Source organism: Phoca vitulina, unplaced genomic scaffold (genome assembly GCF_004348235.1).
Source record: "Phoca vitulina isolate PV1807 unplaced genomic scaffold, GSC_HSeal_1.0 scaffold4, whole genome shotgun sequence".
Lineage (NCBI taxonomy): Eukaryota > Metazoa > Chordata > Mammalia > Carnivora > Phocidae > Phoca > Phoca vitulina.
This window is the reverse complement of record NW_022589707.1, coordinates 68,111,395-68,133,717: the sequence shown is the minus strand read 5'-3', so window position 1 is coordinate 68,133,717 and position 22,323 is coordinate 68,111,395. Positions and strand designations below refer to the sequence as shown.

The 22,323-nt window shown below is 41.3% G+C and overlaps 1 protein-coding gene across 1 annotated transcript in view; it reads right to left on the bottom strand.

Annotated features, from left to right (window-relative positions):
• Positions 1–19,608, bottom strand: part of ABCB4 (ATP binding cassette subfamily B member 4) — a 71,831-nt gene extending 52,223 nt beyond the window's left edge. The window contains exons 1-8 of the mRNA XM_032402255.1: positions 19,473–19,608; positions 19,197–19,282; positions 16,023–16,074; positions 12,458–12,608; positions 6,542–6,599; positions 4,722–4,913; positions 3,452–3,623; positions 2,261–2,385 (exon numbers count right to left, since the gene is read on the bottom strand). Coding sequence (XP_032258146.1) covers positions 2,261–2,385; positions 3,452–3,623; positions 4,722–4,913; positions 6,542–6,599; positions 12,458–12,608; positions 16,023–16,074; positions 19,197–19,276 — 830 coding nt within the window. The 5' untranslated portion in view covers positions 19,277–19,282; positions 19,473–19,608. The remainder of the gene's footprint in view (positions 1–2,260; positions 2,386–3,451; positions 3,624–4,721; positions 4,914–6,541; positions 6,600–12,457; positions 12,609–16,022; positions 16,075–19,196; positions 19,283–19,472) is intronic.
• Between the last annotated feature and the right edge of the window lie 2,715 nt (positions 19,609–22,323).

Sequence of the window (22,323 nt, the reverse complement as noted above, 5' to 3'; positions counted from 1 at the left end):
TGCACCAGCTTGCATTCCCACCAACAGTGTAGGAGGGTTCCCCTTTCTCCGCATCCCCGCCAACATCTGTCATTTCCTGACTTGTTAATTTTAGCCATTCTGACTGGTGTGAGGTGGTATCTCATTGAGGTTTTGATTTGGATTTCCCTGATGCCGAGCGATATACAATTGATTCTTTACACAGCTCAATTTCTCTTCTCTAGAGAAGAGAAAAACCTTCCTCTATTGCCCCTTTGGGTGAGGAACTGGAATTTTACACATTCTTGTACTTAAACTTGGGCCTTTGCTTTTTTTTGTTTTGTTTTGTTTTGTGTTTTTTGGTCAGGCTGATCTTCCACTGTCAAGCCAGGGCACAAGGTTCTAAAGTGGTCACTACATACAGGGTTCTTCCTCAATTTTTCTAGATTTTAGTTACATTATCTGTAAAATGGAGTTAATAATGCCTACCTTGCAAGGTAATTCTGATACTGAAAGATAATTACGGAGCGTGGTTACCACGGGGCTGGCACACACACCTGGCAAACCTGGTGATTTCTGTTCCTCTCATTATTCCTATTGTTGTTTTAGAATTTAATCTCCTCCTGAAGAGTGCTCATTCTATTACATTTTTGAGTAACAATTAAAATTCCTATTACCGGCTTCTAGGAGTCAATACAAAGGTACAAATGTCTATAATGGGTCTGTTAAATTACAATTTCTGTTTACATCAGTTTAAATTAAATCTACTTTTCCACACTAGGTACAGAAAGTGTGTATTTAATTTTGGCTTCCTAAAATTAGGAAAAAAAACACAAGACATATAAAATGAGACTGTGGGGGGTAGTATCATATAAAATAGTGTGTTTCCAAAAAAAACAGATATCTTTTTTTTTTTTTTTTAGTTTAACCAAATGAGATGTTGAGGATTCATTAGTTTTTTTAAAAAATGCAGTTGCCACCAAAAAGTTTCTGTGTCTAATTACTTGAAGCAGCCTACTTTTCAGTGAGCTCTCCCCGCTTTCCTTCTGCAGAGATGCGTCCCTGGGGAGCCTCCAGCCCTGTGATTAGTCTTGTGTGGCTGGGCCCCAAGGCCCAGGGCGATTCAGGTCAGCCCCCATGTGACACCAGGCTCCGGGGACAGTGGAGGACATGCTGTAATGACCTGCGCTGAGGCAGCTTGCTTACTGCAGCTAACGGAGCGGTGCTGATTACACGCCCATCCAGAGGTCGCAGGGAGGGTTAGGGTGCTGTGTGTGGGCTACTGGATACAGGAAGCAGCAGTGAGAAACAGGAAGCGATCAGAGAACCAGGAACATGGCGCTTTTGAAGAGGGCCCACAGAATGGAAAAATAGGGAACGAAAATGGAGGGACTGGAGGGCAACTTGGCTTCTAAGGCGGGAGAATTTCCAGAGAATTTCTCTTGCAAAAAGTTGTGGGTACCAGAAGTCCCACGGAACGGCAAGACTTCATGCAGAATCATACTTTGTATTAGGGCATGTTATTTGGAGAAAACTTGTTGGGGACATTAAAGAAAAACAGACTAGCCTTTATCCGTGGGCTTTGTTCTGGCATTTTGGTTTTTACCTATCAGGTTCCTGTAGAGCAGGGCTATGTGGCCTGGGATCCGTGGTCAAGGAATTCGAATGTGGAAACAATTATATAATTATTTTCACTAACCTGTATCTGAAATGTAGCATTTCCTTGGATTATCAGCATAGGCAACAAACCACTCAGAATTAGCAGGAACTATGGCTTTGTTGCCAGTAGAGATCACGGATCATTTTTATATCACGGATCATTTTTATATCATGTTACACTTGAAACAAATACCCTGAAGTATCTTTTACCTGCACTTCTACCTCAGAGTTATAATAGTTACTGGACCCATAGTTTGCTCTTATTATTTAATACGCTAACAACAAAGGCAGGTATTTACTGTACCACAGTTTAAAAGTATTTTGAAAACTGTACTGCACTATAATTGGTTTCCTTCGTAATCCTCTGTATTTTGTCTTAGGCATTTAAAATTACTATTCTAAGGAGGGAGTCCGTAGGCTTCATCAGACTGCCGAAGGAGTCCGTGGAACTTAAAAAGGGTAAAAACCCTGCTTTAGGGGTTGACATTCAACTCCAGACATCAGCAAAGTGTCCCTATATTTTGTGGGGGAGGGGTTAATATTAAGAAAATGAAAGTAGTAAACACAACACACACCACAAAAGAGTGAGCAACAAAATGCAAAAGAGGGTTCTTTGAACTAGTGGACAAAGAACATTCCTGACCTCTCCAGCTCTTTGTTCTGGCCTCCAAACGCTATCACCGTCCTGATGGCCCCCAGAGCCTCTTCGGCCGCGGCGCCCGCTTTGGCATATGCAGCTAGTTCTTTGTCACTAAATGCTGAGAGTATCTGGACAGAGGAGACACATTCGTGACTTTCGTATGGGGAGAAAATTTAAAAGGCAGTCTGGTCAACTCTTTAACTTGCTTTTTCTTCCCAAACCCTATCCCTTCCCAGACACTGACATCATGAAGTAAACAACAGCCCGTGTACCAGATCCAGTGGCTCCTTTCACCTTCTACAAATGCTAGATCTGATCTACCCTGGTGGTATGCCCCCAAGAGTAGTCAGGAACAGAAAATCCACATATAATTCTCTACATAGCATCTTGAGGATTAATGTCAAGTTCCACACCTACCATGTTTTCTTCTCTGCTAATTGCAAAATAAACTAAACTAAAACCTTACTCCTTTGGAAAGTCACTATTCTTTCCTTTATTGTATCACGATTTTAATTACTATGAAAACAATACTTCCAGATCTGCTCATGGGCATTCTGCTTAATAATAAGACAGCTAAACAAGATGTTGCAGGAGACAAGTAAAGGAATAATCGAAATAAAAGAGATACGAGTAATTCACTAAGCAAATCATCAACCTCCAGAAGAGCAAAATTGTCAGTAAAATTTCTCAACTCTGCAGTGTTGTCTGAAGTAGAACAGGTTATATACTTATTTATTTATTTATTCATTTATTCATTTATTTATTTATTTTAGGGCAAGGCCAAATTGGCAGAGTGCCACTTAACTGTCACAGGTAACAATTAAAAATGAATAAAACAAATCCAAACTTTATTTTTTCTTATATTCATGCAATGGTTTGGAAGAATGTTATGTTTTAAAACTGTTTCCTTAAATAGGGACATAACCATTTAAGTGGTTTAAACTACTATGCCAGAAGATTTACCCAAACAAATAATAGCAGTGCAAAAAATCTGTAAGTGAGGTAAAAACTGACATTTTAAATCATATTAAAAATGGATTTCTTTATTACGGCATTAACAACATGCTTTTAAATGTGGTTTCAACTGACATGTCACACAGATCTGGACAGCGACAAGAACCAGAACCCTGCATGTTAAAAATAACTCTTGCACGTGTGGGCTAACCCACAGGAAAATGCCCCCGATTCACACACCTTTGCCCAGACAGCTGCGGAGAGTCCCAGGATAGGGCTGATGGCCATTATCACAAGGGTGAGCTTCCATCCTCTAACAAACCCTACTATGAATCCTGCAAAAAACGTGGCTACTGCTTGAAAGAACATTCCAACCTTGTCACCAATTCCTTCACTGATTTTGGAGATGTCACTAAAAAAGATCACACCTAAGTGGTTACGGGCAGGAGGTCTTCAATCAGAGAGCCGAAGCAGACATTGGACAAACACATAGACAGGTAAATCTCGTTCACACTACTGCAAGCCTCGTTCACAGTTAGCCTCTTGAATGGGATTTTTCCCCACCTAAATACTGTACAAAGGAAGAAATTCAGGTTCAGTTCATGCCTCTAAGAAGTTCGTATCATTAAAGTTGATGCTATTAAATTAGTTAATCCTATTCCAGAAGCATTAGCATTCTGAACATATGAGTCCAATTGTTTAAAAGCAGGAGTTAGGAAGGGCATTGCAACAGTAATAGGGAAGGGCTACTTGCTTCTATCCTCGGCCCTACTCTCAACCCACTTTCTTCTCAAAATAGCAACCAGTGTGATCCTTTGAAAATGGAAGTCTGAACGTGTTACTCCTCAGATCGAAACTCCCAATGGCTGCCCATTTCACTATGAGTCAAAGCTGAAGTCCTTAGTGAGGCCAACCAGGTCCTAAATGCCTTGACCTGCCCTGATTTTTTAACTTCATTTGCTCGGGACTCTTTTGCTGGGAACTCCAGTAAGACAAAGTTTGTCATCTATCTCCCCCTGCTGGAAAGTAAGCAACAAGAGGACAGAGATCTTTGTCTTGTTCACTGGTATATCATAAATATCTAGAAGAGTGCGTGGCATATAATAGGCCCTCAAATATGTGTCGAATAAGTGAAGAGCCAACAATTACGAAGACAAGTCTTGCTGTGACTTCACGCACACATATACTCATTCCTTCAACCATCTTAATTGAATGGATAACATCTGTCAGGCCCTGTAGCAAGCTCCACGGAAAGATAAGTAAATGTAAGATGTGAGCTCAGTCTTCAAATTAACCTATTAAATCACTGAGAAGAACAAACTAACAGATAAGGAAAATGCATGGGAGCACAGAACATAAATGCTAGAAATGGCTGTTGGATGATCCAGTCCCCATTCATCTCAAACGTTTCATCTAGTAATTTTTTTAATTTAAAGTCTAACCATGACACATTTTCACATAGTTAGTGGTTCATTTTGTTATGAAAGTGTGACATAAACAATACACTTACTCAGTTAACCGTGTATTGAGTTCCGTGGTGTCGCTGACATCAAACCAGCCTATTTCTTGTCGTAGAATAGCGTGAAAAAACTCTTGCCTGATTTTCCTGATTTGTCGGCCGGCTGCCAAAGTCCAAAATGAAACTTGTATATAGGCAGCAACAAGAACTCCAGCACCTAACCCTGAGTAATAGTATGCATACCTGGAAAATAATTATAAAGTTTCTTTTAAATACTCTTCTTTATTCATCTCTTTCAGGAAAAATCTTCAAAATTGGGAGTTAAGTTTACTGAAATCATATAGATTGTGTAGGACATTGTAACAAAGACACATTAACATTTTTTCTCTTCTCTTTCTTAAACTGGAAGAGGATGATGGCAAATCTATTCACTTGAATTACCAGAAAACAGATACATTTTGTGGTTAAGTGCAAAAAATAATGGTGTTAATGAATCATCTTAAAACTGATACTGACAATTTGTAGATATGGTGTGATTCTTCTTTCATAATTAAGATTCTAGACTTCCATATCTTATTGTATTGAAAAAGTTCACTACTATTCACATATGGAATAAACAGATCAAGCATGTGAAATGGTACTTAGTGTAAGTTTTCTCATATTGTTCACAGCAAGACCCCCCAACCCCCGCCAAAAAACACAAAAACAAAAACCCTCTTGCTCTTTGGCAGAATTCAAAAATATTTTTTAATAGTATGCTAAAAACATCATAAATTCAAACTAACTTTGAGTGAAGTCTTAACTAAATTAGAGGAAAGTTAGTATCTTTAAAAAGAACAAATTTGGGGTGCCTGGGTGGCTCAGTCAGTTAAGCATCTGCCTTCGGCTCAGGTCATGATCCCAGGGTCCTGGGATCGAGCCCCGCATCGGGCTCCCTGTTCAGCAGGGAGTCTGCTTCTCCCTCTCCCTCTGCCCTCCGCCCTGCTCGTGCTCAAATAAATAGAATTAAAAAAAAAAAGAACATATTCAGTTTTGATACTTTCAAAGATACTTTTTATATAATTTTACAAACTGTTTCCAGATAGAAGCCTTTCAGGCCTGCAGTAACATACAGATGGAGCTCATTTAAATCAGCAACATTAATTGATAAGTAAACATACAAACATTATGTCACAGACTTTTGAGATTTCTATTAAGGCTGAAGGAAGGGAAAACGCCATAAAAGACATTATTGGATCAACCGACAAACTTGGAATACAGATGGTGGGTTAGATCAAAGTACTCTATCAATATTAAATTTACTGGAGTTGATAATCGTGCTATGGTTATGAAGAGAGTATCCTATGCTTAGGAACCACACTGAAGTATTTATGAGTAAGGAGCCATGATGATGTATGCAGGTTACCTCAGATGGTGGAGGTCGGGGGGTGGGTATAAATGATAATAATAATTCAGGGGTGCCTGGGTGGCTCGGTCAGTTAAGTTGTTGACTCTTGATTTCAGCTCAGGTCATGAGCTCAGGGTCCTGGAATGGGGCCCACGTCAGGCTCCACTCTCACCAGGGAGTCTGCTTGAGATTCTCTCTCTCCCTCTGCCCCTACCCAGCTCATGTTCTCTCTCTCTCTCTCTCTCTGTCTCCCTCTAAAATAAATAAATAAATCTTTAAAAAAATGATAACAACAGGTCAAAGAATATAATAAAAAGTAAAGAGTATACAGAGACTCTTTGTATATTCTTAAAATTCTCCGAAAGTTTGCAATTATCCTCAAATAAAACACTTTTAAAAGTATATCATAAATATTTATATATAAATGTACATATTTATATATATAATACCTACATATATATATATGTATGCATTAGCCAATTACCTAGTCATTTCTTCTTCCAGAATTCTGCCTGGATTTAGCATTGACAATGAAAAATTCACTAAATAAAAACAAAACAAAACAAAAATAAGACATTTTTGAAAGGTTGAACTATTAAAAGATGTTACTAGGTTTTAAAAATCTTTTTTTTCTTTTCAAACTCAGTGAATTCTTTTCACTTTGCTCAAATAAAGAGTCCAAGGATTTAGGTGCAGGACATCTAGGGCCCAGATGGGGAAAGACAGCCCTCCTAGGTTCGCCCCTGATCCTGGCGGTCTCAGGCCTTTAGCAAAAAGGGCTTCCTAAGGCAGCAGAGAGGAGCTGATGGAGGGCATGCAGGGCATATAGAAGGCAGAGGAGGAAAAGGAAATGGTCTCAAGAGAAAATACAAGATTTAAGGGGCATATTTTCTTAGTGGCTAAAAGCACTTTACAGGTAATTGTTTCTGTTAGTTTTATTTTAATACATGCGTGTTTTCTCTTACATGCTTCCTTTTGACATAAGAAATACAAAGGCTGAATTACATGCATTGTAAAGGAGGGAAAATTAGAGACAAGGAAGATTAAGTGAGTCGTCTAAAGATGAGACAGTGGATCACTGGGAACTGGTCATCATCCTGCATTCCACATCCTGTTTGCTGGCAAAACTGTTTTCTGGTATTTTTAAAGTGCTATTAATTGGAAGGAAATACATTGTCTATTAATTTGAACTAATTTGATAAAAATGCCTATGTGCCATTCCTGTTTTAGTAATAGCCAGCATGTATTGAGCCTTTATTATCTGCCAGGCTCTGTTCTGAACACTCTACATGTATTAATTCATTTAATTTTCACCACAACCCTATGAGGTAGGACTGTTTTGTGAATCCCCATCTCACAGATGAGGAAATTGAGGCACAGAGTGATAAAGTAACTTATCCAAAGTCACACAGTTAGCAAGCAGGCTGAGAGTCCTCACTATACACATAGCTCCTAACTTTATACTACACTGATTGTTTCATGTGGTAATGACTTATTTTCACTTTTTAAAAAACACAAAGTGAGGGGCACCTGGGTGGCTTAGTCGGTTAAGCGTCTGCCTTCAGCTCAGGTCATGATCCTGGGGTCCTGGGAACGAGCCCCGCGTTGGGCAACCCACTCAGTGGGGAGTCTGCTTCTCCCTCTCCCTTTGCTCCTCCCCCCTGACTCGTGCACTTGAGCTCTCTCTCTCTCTCTTTCAAATAAATAAATGAAATCCTTTAAAAAATTTTAAAAAAATACAAAATGAAAAGGTATAAAGGAAACAGACTATGTCAAAATAATGGGACAAAATATCGCCACAGCATTGTTGAGAAAACATACCAGAGTAGGTATTTCCCATTTACCATGATGCAAGGACAGAAACTAGTCTTTGTTTACTTATCATGTATAAATAACCCAGTAGTCATGTTTTCTGGTATCTTCCTCATCTTCTTCCAAAAGGGGCTAAGGTCAAAATGTATTTAAACTCAAACTACTGTCAGGATCAATTACCAGGCATGCTTCCCTGACTATGGCATAATTTCTCCCTCAAAACTGTAACTTCTACTGATGTTCAGAGTAAAGTGTTTCCTCTTGTTAATCTAGCTCTCCATCAGCTATCAGATCTGGGAGGAATTAGACCCTATTTTACTTCTGTTCTTATCAGTTCAGTTGTGTGTACTCAGTTCCTCTATGAGTTCTTAAATATGGCAACTTGGAGATGCTCAGTTGGAACTGTATTTGGAATCACAGGCAGACAAGCTACTTAAAACTTGGTAATGGTGGAAATCATTGTTCAAACCTTGGGAAAACCCTACATATATGTGTACAGGGTTAGTTTTTCCCCAGAACTTAAAAATCATGTAGAATCTTAAATGAATTTTACTCTCCTCCAAATGCCTACCTCAAATGTTTACATTCTCTCAGTGAGGATATTATAACTCAGACTGATTCTCCCTCCTAGGAAATAAAAAACTATGAGCATTCATAATTTGAAATGCTCCTTTTTTCAGAGTCCAAGCCAAGAATGGCAATCTAGGCCTGGGTTAATAACCCTAGGAGCTCCTAGGAGAGTTTCTGCTGCCCGAGGACTAAGGTAAGGCAGATGTGTGTTGATGTGTTCCCAGAAAAGTCATGGGATTCTAGATCTGGAATTCTAGACCAGGAAATCTTATGGGACTCTAGATCTGAAATTCTAGATCAGAAAAAATCTCATGGGATTCTAGATCTGGAATTCTAGACCAGGAAATCTCATGGGACTCTAGACCTGGGATTCTAGGTGGAATCTAGAAATCTCTGGAAATCTCACAGGATTCTAGATCTAGACATCTCATGGGGCTCTAGATCTGGAATTCTAGATCTGGGAATCGAATGGGACTCTAGATTTGAAAGGGCCTCGGCCTGGTCTTCTCAGATGCTACCTGTTATACCTCAGTTTCATAAACAATCTCCAAGTCAACTGGTTCAGGGGTTCTCAATGTTATGTGCCTGTTAGACTGACATGGAAGAGCTTGAAAAATATACAGTTGCCCAGGCTCCATGCAAGAACAGTTCAATCAGAACCTCGGGCTGAGTCTAGAGCATCACATTTCTAAAAAAGTATCCTCATTTGATTCTAATGTGCTGGGATGGAGAACTCCCACTCTGTTCTGCCTGAATGCCTCCCAGAACAAGGAAATGGAGAATTCTTGAAGCTGCCCATTTATTTTAGAGAGCTCCCATAAAGTCCATTCATTTTATGGATGAAGAAACAGAATTTTAGAGTGGTCATTTCATTCCCAAGTTTTCACAGCGAGTTTTCCCCAATATTTATTGATCATTTACTATCTTCCAGTGCTTTACATAAATCATCTCATTTAATTCTATCAGTAAGTCTATGATCACCTTTCAAAGATGAGCACAGTAAGAATGACAAGGTTAAGTAACTTGCCCAAGGTCAAACAGCTGGTAAGTGAAGGGTCTAAATAACTGCACATCTTAAGGATTACCTAGCAAGACATTACACAGAGAGTCCTGTCCTGTTTAAGTCTCAAATCAGTGTCTGCCTTCCTCAATTCTGCCTAGAACTTCTCTTATCCTACGGAAATATTCAGCACAAAACAAAGTGTTGGTGCACGTACACAGGCGGCACGTACAGTGAGTTAAGGTAACCAGGGTCTCCAATGTGCCTTTTCCTCTCAACCACGCAGCAATGCAAAGGCATGCAGGGTGTGCTGATTTCTCTACGGAATCTTCTAGATCATTACAGTCACATAGACCTGACATAAAATATATCAAGTTCCTAATGCTCTGCATAAAAAATGTCTCCTCTGACTCTGTCCTTGAGGTTTTGGATGCAGAATGCGCATAGTTTCTGCACAGCTGAGTCATCGTGAGGGAACAAACCTTGTCACTGAGGAGCTTTATTCTGTTGACACGATGCGCTCTCTTCACAATCATTCACTGCCAAACCCTCCTGTAATTTAAACCTTGTTTTCTTTTAACATTCCCTGCCTATTTGACTCCCATTAAGTCCAACTGTCCAAGAATCCAACAATTCTAAAGAATAGACTTTTTAAAAAAAGATTTTATTCATTTATTTGAGAGAGATAGAGAGAGAGCACAGCAGAGGGAGAGGGAGAAGCAGGCTCCCCGCGGAGCAGGGAGCCCAATGCGGGACTCGATCCCAGGGCCCTGCGATCATGACCTGAGCCGAAGGCAGATGCTTAACTGACTGAGCCACTCAGGTGTCCCAAAAGTGCCTTTTTAAAAAGATTTGTATTTATTTATTTGAGAGAGAGAGAGAACAAGATGGGAGAGGGAGAGGGACAAGCAGATTCCGTGCTGAGTGCGGAGACTGATGCAGGGCTGCTGGTTTGATGGTCACAGAGTTTCAGTTTTACGAGATGAAAAAATTCTGGAGATTGATTGTACAACAGTGTGAATATACTTAACACTACCAAACTGTATACTTAAAAATGGTTAAGATGGTAAATTTTGTTACGTATTTTATCTTGACTAAGTTTTTTTTTTAAAATGAAGTTAAAATAATGCCTCACACTTAGCACAGATGAGTTAGTGTTTGGACCAATTTTATCAGTCCTGTTTTTGTTTTCATTAACACCAGAATACTTCCACAACTTTCTTATTTGGAACAGTTTGTTTGTTTTTTCACTTGTTTCTAATTATGCAAGCAAATAGCTTTGAAGCTGGGCATGGCAGACGGTGCCATGTGCTGTGCCCAGGGCCAAATTCAAGGTCTCTCCAGGGAATGGCATGAACCAGTCACTTAAAAACCTGTGACTGCTGGGGTGATAAACTCCCCAGAGTTGCCAACTTACTTTCTATAGCTTCCAGATGAAACGCCTGCTGCTCTTCTATAGCCACATTTGTGATTAGGCTTATAGGCTGTCAGAGGATTTGCGATGGGAAGTCCCTCAAATGTTATTAATTTCCCATGTCCACTCTTTAGTAGTTTGTAAAGATAATATTGTCATTCCTCTTTGGAGAAAGTGAAATCTTTAAATTTCATACTCAGTCTAAATCCAGAGAGCTTGCCGGTATGTTGAGAGTTCTAGGGTTTAGCAAAAATCATGGAAGTTGAGAGAAGATCAGGTACTTAGCTGTACTTAGCCTTAGCAGAGCTCACTTGCTCATCTCATAGAGATGATGTTTATTTAAGTTTATTCTTTAGGGGCACCTGGGTGGCTCAGTTGGTTAAGTGTCTGCCTTCGGCTCAGGTCATGATCCCAGAGTCCCCTCTGCGATCCCAGCCTCTCTCTCTAGCTGCTGCTTCCCCTGCTTGTGCGCTCTCTCTCTCGCTCACTGACAAATAAATAAAATCTTTAATAAATAAATAAATAAAAATAAAAAGGCACTTTTACTAGATTTCTAAAAGATATTAATGTTTATGTAAACAGATCCTATTGTATAAATCTAGCAATCCTATTCTCTTAGGTAATAATACTTAAGCTCTGCAATGCTAACCAAATACATAGTTCTGAATCAGCAAACACTGAGAACTCCTACCTGATCTGAATGACAGAGTCCACTTTTTCTCAGGTATCTTTGTGATGTAAGCTGCCTTTCCTTTATCAGTTTTTTTTCCCCTTATATTCCACAATCTGTGTGCCAATAAAGCGTCACTCAATCTTCTCCAGCCTAGTGCCCACAAAATCTCTTGGGAAGAACTGAGCCATCAGGCTTGGTAGAAAGCATCAAGATTTCACTTTCACTGTTGAATCTGGCTAATATGAAAATAACTCTGTCCACTGGAACCTAACTCCAGGGCTGTTGCCACAGTCCCTCTTATGGATGACATTAACTATGGGACTCCTTTGACTCTTCAGTAATCACATTCCTCTGTGTGAGTTTCAAAACACATCATTCTCATATTGAAACCATTCACTCTTTAGTGAAGTGTTAGATCAAGTTCCAGTCAACCTGGTTGATCCACTAATTAGAGACAGAAGATGGATAGAATTTTTACAAAAAGCGTGCAGGGAGAGAAAAGAAAAAGAAAACCAGCAACAGATTTACAAGCTGAGTATAGCTAAGAAGTAGGGCCATACTAACTGAAGTATTTTGAAATGTGTCCGTAATCACCAAAGGCATGGACATTGCGTAGATATATTCAGATTATAGTTCCACTGTCCTCAAGTAGAGGGATTTCCCTGCTTTATTTAGATGCAAAGCTTTCTGTACATTCCCTTATTCTGTATTAAAAGTCAAACAGGAGAGATCTAGTTGTTGAAATTTAAATGAGGATTCAAGGAATTTTCTGAGAATTTTATAACTTCTTCAGTGACATCTGGAGTCAGTCAGAAGTGCAAACCATTAAACAAGTTGATGAGAAAGAGCAAAATCAACTTCTGGTCTTTCATCCAGTTAAAGGAGTACAATGTGTGTGTTTTTTTTTTTTTTTTAATACACAAATGCTTACCTGGAAAGGAGAAGTTTCCTGCAGTATCAACAAATTTGTCGGTCATTTGTCCAAATACTATCATCATGAGGGGGAGACCTGATCCGTGAGCTATGGCCATGATGGTGCCCAGGGACATCAATAATTTATCCTGCCAGTCAGAATATCGAAACTAAAAAATAAAAAGAAAGGAAATAAAAGAATACGTTACAGAAAAGAATTTTTCTTTCTCCACAACTAGATGTTCTTTGGATTTTTATTTAAGGTCAGTACTTAAAAAAAAAAAGATTGATTGATTGATTGACTGATTGCTTTTAAAGAGAGAGAGAGCGTGCGAGAGTGAGTGGGGGTGGGGGAGCAGGGCAGAGGGAGAGTGACAGAATCCTTAAGCAGATTCCCCACTGAGTGCAGAGCCCCGCAGGAGCCCGTTATGGGGCTCGATCCCAGGACCCTGAGCTCATGACCTGAGCCAAAACCAAGAGTCAGACACTTCACCAACTGAGCCACCCAGGTGCCTCTAAGGTCAGTACTTTTATTTAAGGTCAGTACTTTATCTAAGGTCAGTAGTTGCAGATAAATGTAATAGGGAAGAAGGAGGATTTCCATCCAAATTCTTGTCAGATTAATTTTATGATTCTTTATTTTATATCCTGTGAAGAAATAATCTGATTCTGTTTCATCAGTATCTTCTTTGGTTGAATGATTACAATATAATCGGAAGGGATAAAAGTTTAGTTCCATTAAGAAATGTGGTTTGATCTTCCAGAGTTCCTTATGTAGTGAGTTAAAACACTAAGTTTCCTAGGAGGAAACACTAAGTACACAAAAATGCACACACACAGCACATCCTTTAAAACAATATTCAAAATATTTCAGAGAGAGAATTACAAATAGGGAGAAAACAGATCTCCTGAGTCTTACGGATAAGTTCTCTTTAAGAGGTTTCAGTTAGCTTTTTAAAAGGCAGCTCAGAAGTGAAATGAGAAAACATTAGGGAGTGCCTACATGTGTACTTTAGGAGATGATGCTCCCTGCAGAATCTGGAATGATATGGGAGAATTTGCTGAAGAAGAATTGGGGGGTACAGATGAAGTGGGGGTATTCAGGCTGAGAAGAGCAAGGTGCCTAGAAACTGCATGCAGTGCTCAGGGAACTCCCTGCAGGGGAAATCCTAGAGTGCACAGTGTGGGAACTGACGTTAGAAAGAGGTAGGGGCCCCACCAACCGTCCTAGACTTAGTGCTATTACTGTACAGTGTACTTAGTACTATCACTTAGAAGGCGGACACCAGTTGTTACAGTGACATGTACAATGCCCGAGAACTTACCAGCCAATCAATGTCATAGTACTTCAAAGACTTTGTCCCTCGCTGTCTTTTTAGCCCTCTCTCATTTCTCACGTTTTCTTCCCATTTTTGACTGATTATTCTATGGCTTTCTCTGTTGTCTTCTCTCTTCCTCTGCCTTCTAGATTACATCTATCTTCTCTTATATTTCCATCTCTATATCTTTCCCTCTGTCCCTTTTTATTTATTTCGTTTTTTATTTTTATTTTTTATTTTTTTTTAAGATTTTATTTATTTATTTGACAGAGAGAGACACAGCAAGAGAGGGAACACAAGCAGGGGGAGTGGGAGAGGGAGAAGCAGGCTTCCCGTGGAGCAGGGATCCCGATGCGGGGCTTGATCCCAGGACCCTGGGATCATGACCTGAGCTGAAGGCAGACGCTTAATGACTTTAAAGATTTTTTATTTATTTGAGAGAGAGAGAGGGAGCATGAGCTGGGGGGAGGAGGGGCAGACGGAGAGGGAGAAGCAGACTCCCTGCTGAGCAGGGAGCCCGATGCAGGGCTCCATCCCAGGACCCTGAGATCATGACCTGAGCCGAAGGCAGATGCTTAATCAACTGAGTCACCCAGGCGTCCCTGTCCTCTCTTTTTAATCTTTTCCCTCTACCCATTTCCCTCACCCCACCCCATTTTGGGGATGAGACCCAGTCACTAGGAGAATGAGTGATGAGTCAGGCTTAGCAGAAGTGGGGTCTTTGAGAGCTGAAGCTGAGTCAAACAGGGTCAACAGGCCAGGGCAGTCTGAGGTCAGACACACTTGGTGGGGAGGAGGGGTGTGCAAACTGTTCTCACAGAGTTCCAGAAGTTCAGTATAGGGAGGCCAAATTCCATCACCAAACATGCAGGGCAAACACGAACACAAGGGTCAGAAGCCAGGCGGGGCCTGGAGCAGAACAAGGGGAGCAGGTATAGTGAAGAGCAAACGGAGAAGCATCCCGAAAGTTGCTAGAAAAGGGACTGGCGTTTCCAAGGTTCATTTTAGTGGCTCTGAGGGAAGGGACATAGAGCACTGGGGTCTACTGGCCACAGTTACAAGCACAGGATCAGGTCATCGTGTCATGTTCTCTTTAGTGAGCATTTACATAAAACTGAGGATCATTTTAAATGCTTTTCATGCTACTTAAATAAAATTTCACTGTCTCTAAGCAAATAAAATTTCACTGTCTCTAAGCTTAAATTTAAAATTATAAACATTTCACAGCAACAGCACAGTTTCCTAAGCAAACTTAGATTCAAGTGATTTTCAACCAAACGATGAATTTCTAATTCTTGTTAGAAATGGTATTGTCCTGAACCTCTTTCAGGACAAAAAAAAAAAAAATCTATTCAGAGGCAGAAAAGATATTTCAATTTAATTTAAATTTTAATGTTTAGGTTCAAATTAAATGCACTAAGTTTCTACCTCAAGTTTTGTGGTGTTTTATTTGCTGAAGGAGGCAGATCTAAAACATGTACATTAAAACTAGATCTAGTTTTACAAACAATTTATTCTCTAAAGCACTACAACAATAAGGGAGAAGAGAATGAATAGGGGCTTTGTAGCGACATGAGAAATGTGCACCAATGTTTGAGACAGGATGTTTTGGTGTCTTTTCATCCATTTATTTACTAAGCTGGAGATTTCAGCTGACATGCTACTTAATACCAACTTCTTTGTTACGGAATACAGGCTGTCATAGTCTGAAACCCATCATACTTACTCAAAGTAGGCAAACACTTTCTTGGCCCGCCTCTCTGAGACATATTACAAATGAAAAACAGATTAGACTTCTTCCAAAACATGTTGGCTTGCTTGTGCCAGCAGAAAAGCACTGACAATTGTGTTAAACATAATCAGAATCTCTAATAGTTACTCCATATGTAATCAATTGTCTTGGAAGTCAAATGTGAAATAGATTTCTTACTTATTTCTAAATTTCTGTAGTTAACAATCACTTTCTTTATATGCAAGCTTATTTTAAGCAAAATTTGGTGGGTGGGTTTGTGTGATAGTGGTGGTGGTAGTGATGGTGAGGGGTGTGTGTGTGTGTGTGTGTGAAAGAAATGCAGAGGTGTGTTCTCCTGAAATCAGTTAGTTAGTCCTAGCTCTGCTCTGTTTCATAGCCAGCCTATCCCTATCTTTTATCATCTACCTTGAGAATGTGGTTCGTTGACTACAAGAAGCTCCACATCTATTGATTCAAGACACCAAATTTGAATGGAAACAAGAATTATTCATATTTAATATTTCACAGCTTACCAAAGTTAATGGTCCAATCAGGTTCCTCCTCTTTTTTTTCTTGTCTTGGTTGCTGTAAAAAAAATACGTAATTGTTTGAATTTAAAACTGTTACCAAATGTTTCACAATCCATTGAATATAAACTTGAGTAGTTATCACATCCAAGTATTTTTCAAATATAAAACAGGGATATCCACAAATTGTCCAAATTATCTAGTTTAACAAACACTGCAAGGCAATCACCAAGTGGAAAGGTAACTGTCCAAGGTACTACACGGGTATCTGGATGGGAAATGGTCACCTGCCTTGCAGAGCTCATACACAGAAAGAAAACACATAGGTTAATTTCTGCCAAATAATTAAATTCTTCTGTTGCTAAAAAATCTGTATTGACCTAAAAATAAATTCTACTCTTCTGAAGGACTATATGGAGTGGTGTCAGGAAATCCTGTTGGCTCTACATTCACAATATAATTAGAATTCAACAACTACTCATCACTTTCACTGCTATCCCAATAGCCCAGAACTCCTGCCTAGTTTCTCTACTTTCAATTATGCCAACTTCAGTCTGCCCTCAACACAGCATGCAAATAATCATTCCCAAGCTCAAGTCATATCATGCTAGTCCTCTGTTCAAAAAGCCTACAATGGCTCCCATTTTTCTCAGAGTAAAAGCCAAAATTCTTACATTGGATTCTGGCCCCTACACGATATGTCTCTTTGTTACCTCTCTGACCACATTTCTTTTTTTTTTTTTTTAAGATTTTATTTATTCATTTGAGACAGAGAGATACAGAGAGAGAGCATGAGCAGGGGGAGAGGCAGAGGGAGAGGGACAGGAAGAGGGAGAAGCAGACTTCCCACTAAGCCAGGAGCCCCATGCGGGACTCCATCCCAGGACACTGAGATCATGACCTGAGCCAAAGGCAGACGCTTAACCATCTGAGCCACCCAGGCGCCCTCTCTGACCAGACTTCTTACTCCTATTCCTGTTTGCTTTGCTTCAAGCTACCCTGGCCTCTCTGCTGTTGCTATTCTTTGAACACACCAAACACGTTCTCATAGCAGGGTCTTTATATGGTCAGATACCTCTGCCAGGAATGCTGTCCCCTCAGGCACCCACACAGCTCCCTCCTCTCATGTCTTTCCAGTCTTTGCTCAAATACTGCCTTCCCAATAAGACCTATCTTAACCACCCTATTTAAAACTACAGACTACTTCGTCCTTGCACTCCTGATTTCCCTAGCCTCGATTAACATTTCCCATAGCATTCATTATCTTCTAATTGCTGCAGCTTACTTATTTTGCCCAAGTATTCTTTTTTTTTAAGATTTTATTTATGTATTTGAGAGAGAGAGAATGAGAGAGAGAGCACTGCGGACTCAATCCCGGGACTCCAGGATCATGACCTGAGCCGAAGGCAGCCGCTTAACCAACTGAGCCACCCAGGCGCCCCTGCACAAGTATTCTTTATGTCTGTCCTCCCTACAATAATGTAAACTCCATGAGGATATTTTTTTAATCTAAATGCATTTATTTAGCTTAATTTGTTAATTATTTAGTTTAGATAGGTGATAAAGTTTTGCTCATAAGACTTGATCCCAAATTATTTAGAACATTTGTTAAAATCAGACAGACATCTGCCACTAAATATGTTCAAAAGAAGGTGCCAAAGGCAATATAGCAGCATGATTGGAACTAGCATATAACTAACTTGCCATTGGCCCTAAATAACTGAAGGGAGATTGACTTCCTTGGAATGAATAACCTTCGGTCTGCCTTTTTTTTTTTTTTTTTTTTAGTAAAAATTAGTCTCAACATATGCTTTCTTAATCCTACAGTCTTAACTTACTATTAACTTTCTGTATTTCTCTTCTGAACTGTTTTCTTGTGTTTCCAATACAAGGCTGTGAACTTCACTTCTGAGAACTCCCTTGGGTTCTGGAGGATTACTGCATTTTTCGGAGAGCTCCTTTGTGCACTCATCAAATGTTCAGCCAGTGCAATACAGAAATAGCCTTCATAAAAATGCCATCTATTTATAGATTCACAGTCAATCCCAGCCTATATTGCCAGCTGATGAAAACCGCATTTTTCCCCCCTCTGGTAGAAATAATACCATCCATCTGTTTTCTAATTCTATTTGGCAAGCTAAATTTTTATGAATGTATACCATGGTACTTAGAAGGAATAGAGCAATATCACTGTAGGAAGACATTAACAGACTAAAATAATTCTTTAAACATCAGGTAGGCATATTTTCACTTGGCTAATCAGGCCCCTTGCAGCTTGAGGACACACTACAGAACCTGATAAATTGGTCCCTCTGGGTGATTACTTGATGACACAGGTCAATTAGTTCTGGGTGGCTGGGCATGAACTCAGAGACCATAAGAGCCTCAGAAACTATTTGAGGCTAAAGGCAAAAATGATTCACTATTCCCACACTGAAAGAGGAAACAAGGACAACACACCACTGACTGGTCGTTTCTGCCCCTACTAAGGCCTGTGAAGTGCACTTAACAAGGGCCCCTGAGAACCAAAGAGAAACCTTGGAGAAAGAGCAAGCAAATGAAGGGCTGAGGTTTTCCCCCTTGCATCTGAACAAACACTGATTTGGAAGCACAGGTTACAGAAGAATGGGGCTCCCTATGGTCCCCCTCTCCACCTCATTGCCCCAAAGGGAGAAATGGGAACCTTCGAGATGCTGGGGGGAGGGGATAACACTGGAGAAAGAGGAATTAACAGGGGGAGGAGGGTTTTTGTTGCTGTTGTTCTTGTTGTTGTTGTTTTGTTTTGTTTTGTTTTTTTGCCTCACTGGTCTTGTTCAAGAAGCGCAACCATCAACAGCAGATGTCTCATGCTCTATTAAAAAGAAAACTCACATGATGTTTATGAAAGTTATTTGTAAAAGTTTTGAGTTATATAATGCAAGGAACGTTACACAGCACAGATATTCATCGAATATGGGCACAAAGTGGGCAAGCGGCACTTTTAAAGGCAGCCTCTTCTTCCTAAGCCTGTTCCAAAAGGAGCCTCTGAGACACTCCTTGAGGCAAGTCAGAACCTTAGGCAAGACCCTCCAGAGAAAGCCCCTGACACAAAGGCATCAACAGACTTGCTCCACTTTCCGAAGCCGAATGTGGCCCTGCTGATGGGCGTGTGACGGAAAGCGGTGCCTGCCGGCGAGGTACCTGCTGCTGCCCAGCTCAAAGTTGCCCTCCGCTCTCCTGGGGCGCGGGACAGTTCCGTTCCTTCCCGCCTCACGATCCATCTCGACCTGGGGAGAAACCAACAGCCTCAGGTCCAGGTGCACCCGGCCCAGCTCGGGAGTACAACCAGCCTCCGCACAGCCTCGGGCACACGGTCGAGGGGCCGAGGGGCGCCGGGCGGAGGCCCCGCTGTCCGGGTCTCCCCCGCAGCGGCCCCGGGGTTTCCCGCCGCGGCCCGGAGCACAGGGCCTGACTCACCTCGGACCTCGCGCTCTCTGTCCCAGCCGCCTAGAGCGCGGTGCGCTGCGGCCCAGGGGCCTGGACTTTGCTCGCGGGAGCGTCGCCCCCGCCCCTTACGCGCTCCGCGCGCCGGCGACGCCTCCCGAGGCCTCCGCCGGCCACAGCGCCGGCCCCCCAGGCAGCCCCCGCCGCCCACCGGGCTTCCTCCGCGGGCCAGGCGCGGGGGAGGGGCCCAGCCGGCCGCCCTCGCCGCCGCCCACCCGGGCGAGCCACCAGCCTGGTGTTCCCGCGGCTCGGTGCTCGGAGAGCCTCCCCTGGCGGGCCACCCGAGCTCAAAAGTGACTGTCACACTCTCTTGGCGCTCAATTTTCTTTTTACACCCGTGCGGGGGGTTGTTTCAGGACCCTCAACAATCATAGGGCGGCCGAGGAGGGAGCACCGGACCTGCCTCCCGCTTAACGCGTCCCCAGGTCGGGTGCTGGGGGCACGGAGCCCAACCATCTCCGGGGACGACCTAGTATCAGCACATCATGCTCCTTGGAGAAGAGAAAGCTATTGGTGCCCTCTTACTACTTAGAGACACAGAACTTTCGGGCTGGAAGGGCTGGTACAGATCACCCTATTAAAACCCGCCTTTTTTTTTTTTTTTTTTTTTTTTTTTTACAAGAATAAATTGATGCTAGCGAGGCTGAGTCTTGCCTGAGGCTACATCAGCAGGTCCAGAATCCAGTCTCCAGTGCCCTCCCCGGCCTCCCTACTCTGATCTCAGACTTCTCCCTATACAAAATTGTCTCTGCACCTAGGGCCTACTTGAGTCCCCTGTATGGTGTTCCCGTCCCTTCTGATTAATTTCTGGACACCTCTCTGAAAAGAAAGGGGTTAGGGGTTGACTGAAACTATGGCATATTCTCGAATTAGGTGATAGAAATGAATTTACTTAAGTACGTTTTCCTCAAAATAGTTTTCCTCCTTATCCAGTCTACCATCACCATGAGCATTCTCTCTTTTGGATCAACCAGAAGTCTCCCTTTTCAGGAGTCTAACAGGTGGTCAGATCCCTCTTTTAAGATCCTCTGGGAGGAAAGCCATTGGAATTGTTTAGTTTGAAAGAAGGCCTGATGGTAGCTGGAGGACATTATGAAAGTCGGTAGACTATAGGGATGATAGCCTCTTCGGTTTCTAGGCAAGAAGTCTTGGGGGAGTAAAAAGGCAGATACCTGAAGCAGTAGCAAGCTGTTGAACTAAAACCAAAAACCAAACAAACAAAATGCACCCAGTAATGAGATGTGTTTGCCTGTCTGTCTGAGTCAGCTCACAAAGTTGTCCCTGAAAAAGTGCTTATCATGAGTTTTCTGTGTCTCAGAATGGAAGTGAGAATCTAGGACAAGTGGGTGTTGGTGGAGAAAGGAGCCAGGCCAACATGACAGTGTTTCTGTGTTTGCCTGTACTAGGGCCATTTCCAAGGGCTCCTTTTATATTTTTTTGGTAACAATGAAACAACCCTACTTGTGCATCCATCCACTTAGTCACTCATTCAAAGCCCATATTTAGGGTGCCTGGGTGGCTCAGTTGTTAAGTGTCTGCCTTCGGCTCAGGTCATGATCCCAGGGTCCTGGGATCGAGCCCCATGCCGGGCTCTCCCTGCCCGGCAGGGAGCCCGCTTCTCCCTCTCCCTCTGCCTGCAGCTCTCCCTGCGTGTGCTCTCTCTCTGTGTCAAATAAATAAATAAAATCTTAAATAAAAAAAAAAAGCCCATATTTAAGCCACTGTGATAAGCTGGATTTCTCGATGACACTCAGGCTGTAAGAAATCCTAACTTTCTCTTTGGGATAGGATTTTGAGATACTTCTCCTCTGTTCTCACTGATATATACAGTTGTCTTTCCACCACTCTGCTATCTTACTTTTTCCCATTTGTTCCATTCACTTTATCTTTCTTCTTTAATCTTTTTTTTTTTTTAAGATTTTATTTATTTGACAGAGAGAGACACAGCGAGAGGGGGAACATAAGCAGGGGGAGTGGGAGGGGGAGAAGCAGGCTTCCTGCCGAGCAGGGAACCCAACGTGGGCCTTGACCCCAGGACCCTGGGATCATGACCTGAGCCGAAGGCAGACACTTAACGACTGAGCCACCCAGGCGCCCCTCTTCTTTAATCTTAATTTTTATCTTCTTTTGGATCTATTGAATATTTTTGTTATTTTGGTTTCCTTTCTCTTAGCTTATTAAATATACATTCTCTTATTATCTATTAAATAACCCCTTTCTAAAGATTATAACAGGTATCTTCAACTAACAATTGCTACCTTTTCCTCTGCTACAACAATGCAAAAATCTTCGGACTCTCAAACCTCATTCATCTACCTCTGATTTGTACACCACTGTTGTCATATACTTTAATTTTCTCTATTTATGACCCTTAATGAGAATGTTATTACTTTATAGAGTCAATGTTCACTTATATTTATCTATGTATTTGTCCTTTTCTTGCTCTTTATTTCTTCCTACACCTCAGAGTCACTATCTTGGGTCATTTTCCTTCTACCTGAAGAACAATCTTGTATTTCCTTTAATTGGTGATTAATTTTCTCACTTTTTTTTTCCTGAAAATGTACTCTGCCTTTATTTTGAAAAATGATTGGGAATTTGCCTTATTGGCTATCAAGACCTTTACTATGAAACCATAGCAACTAAGGCAATGTGTTTTAGATAGGGCTAAACAAAATTAAAGTAGAACAGAATCAAGATCTTATAATTGACAGCTAGAACCCTAATCCAGACAGTGTTCTTAGCCACCATGTTAAGAAGGGCAGGGAAGTGGGAGTGGAGAAGATATGTCAAATGTATCAGATGGTTAAACACATTCATCCTC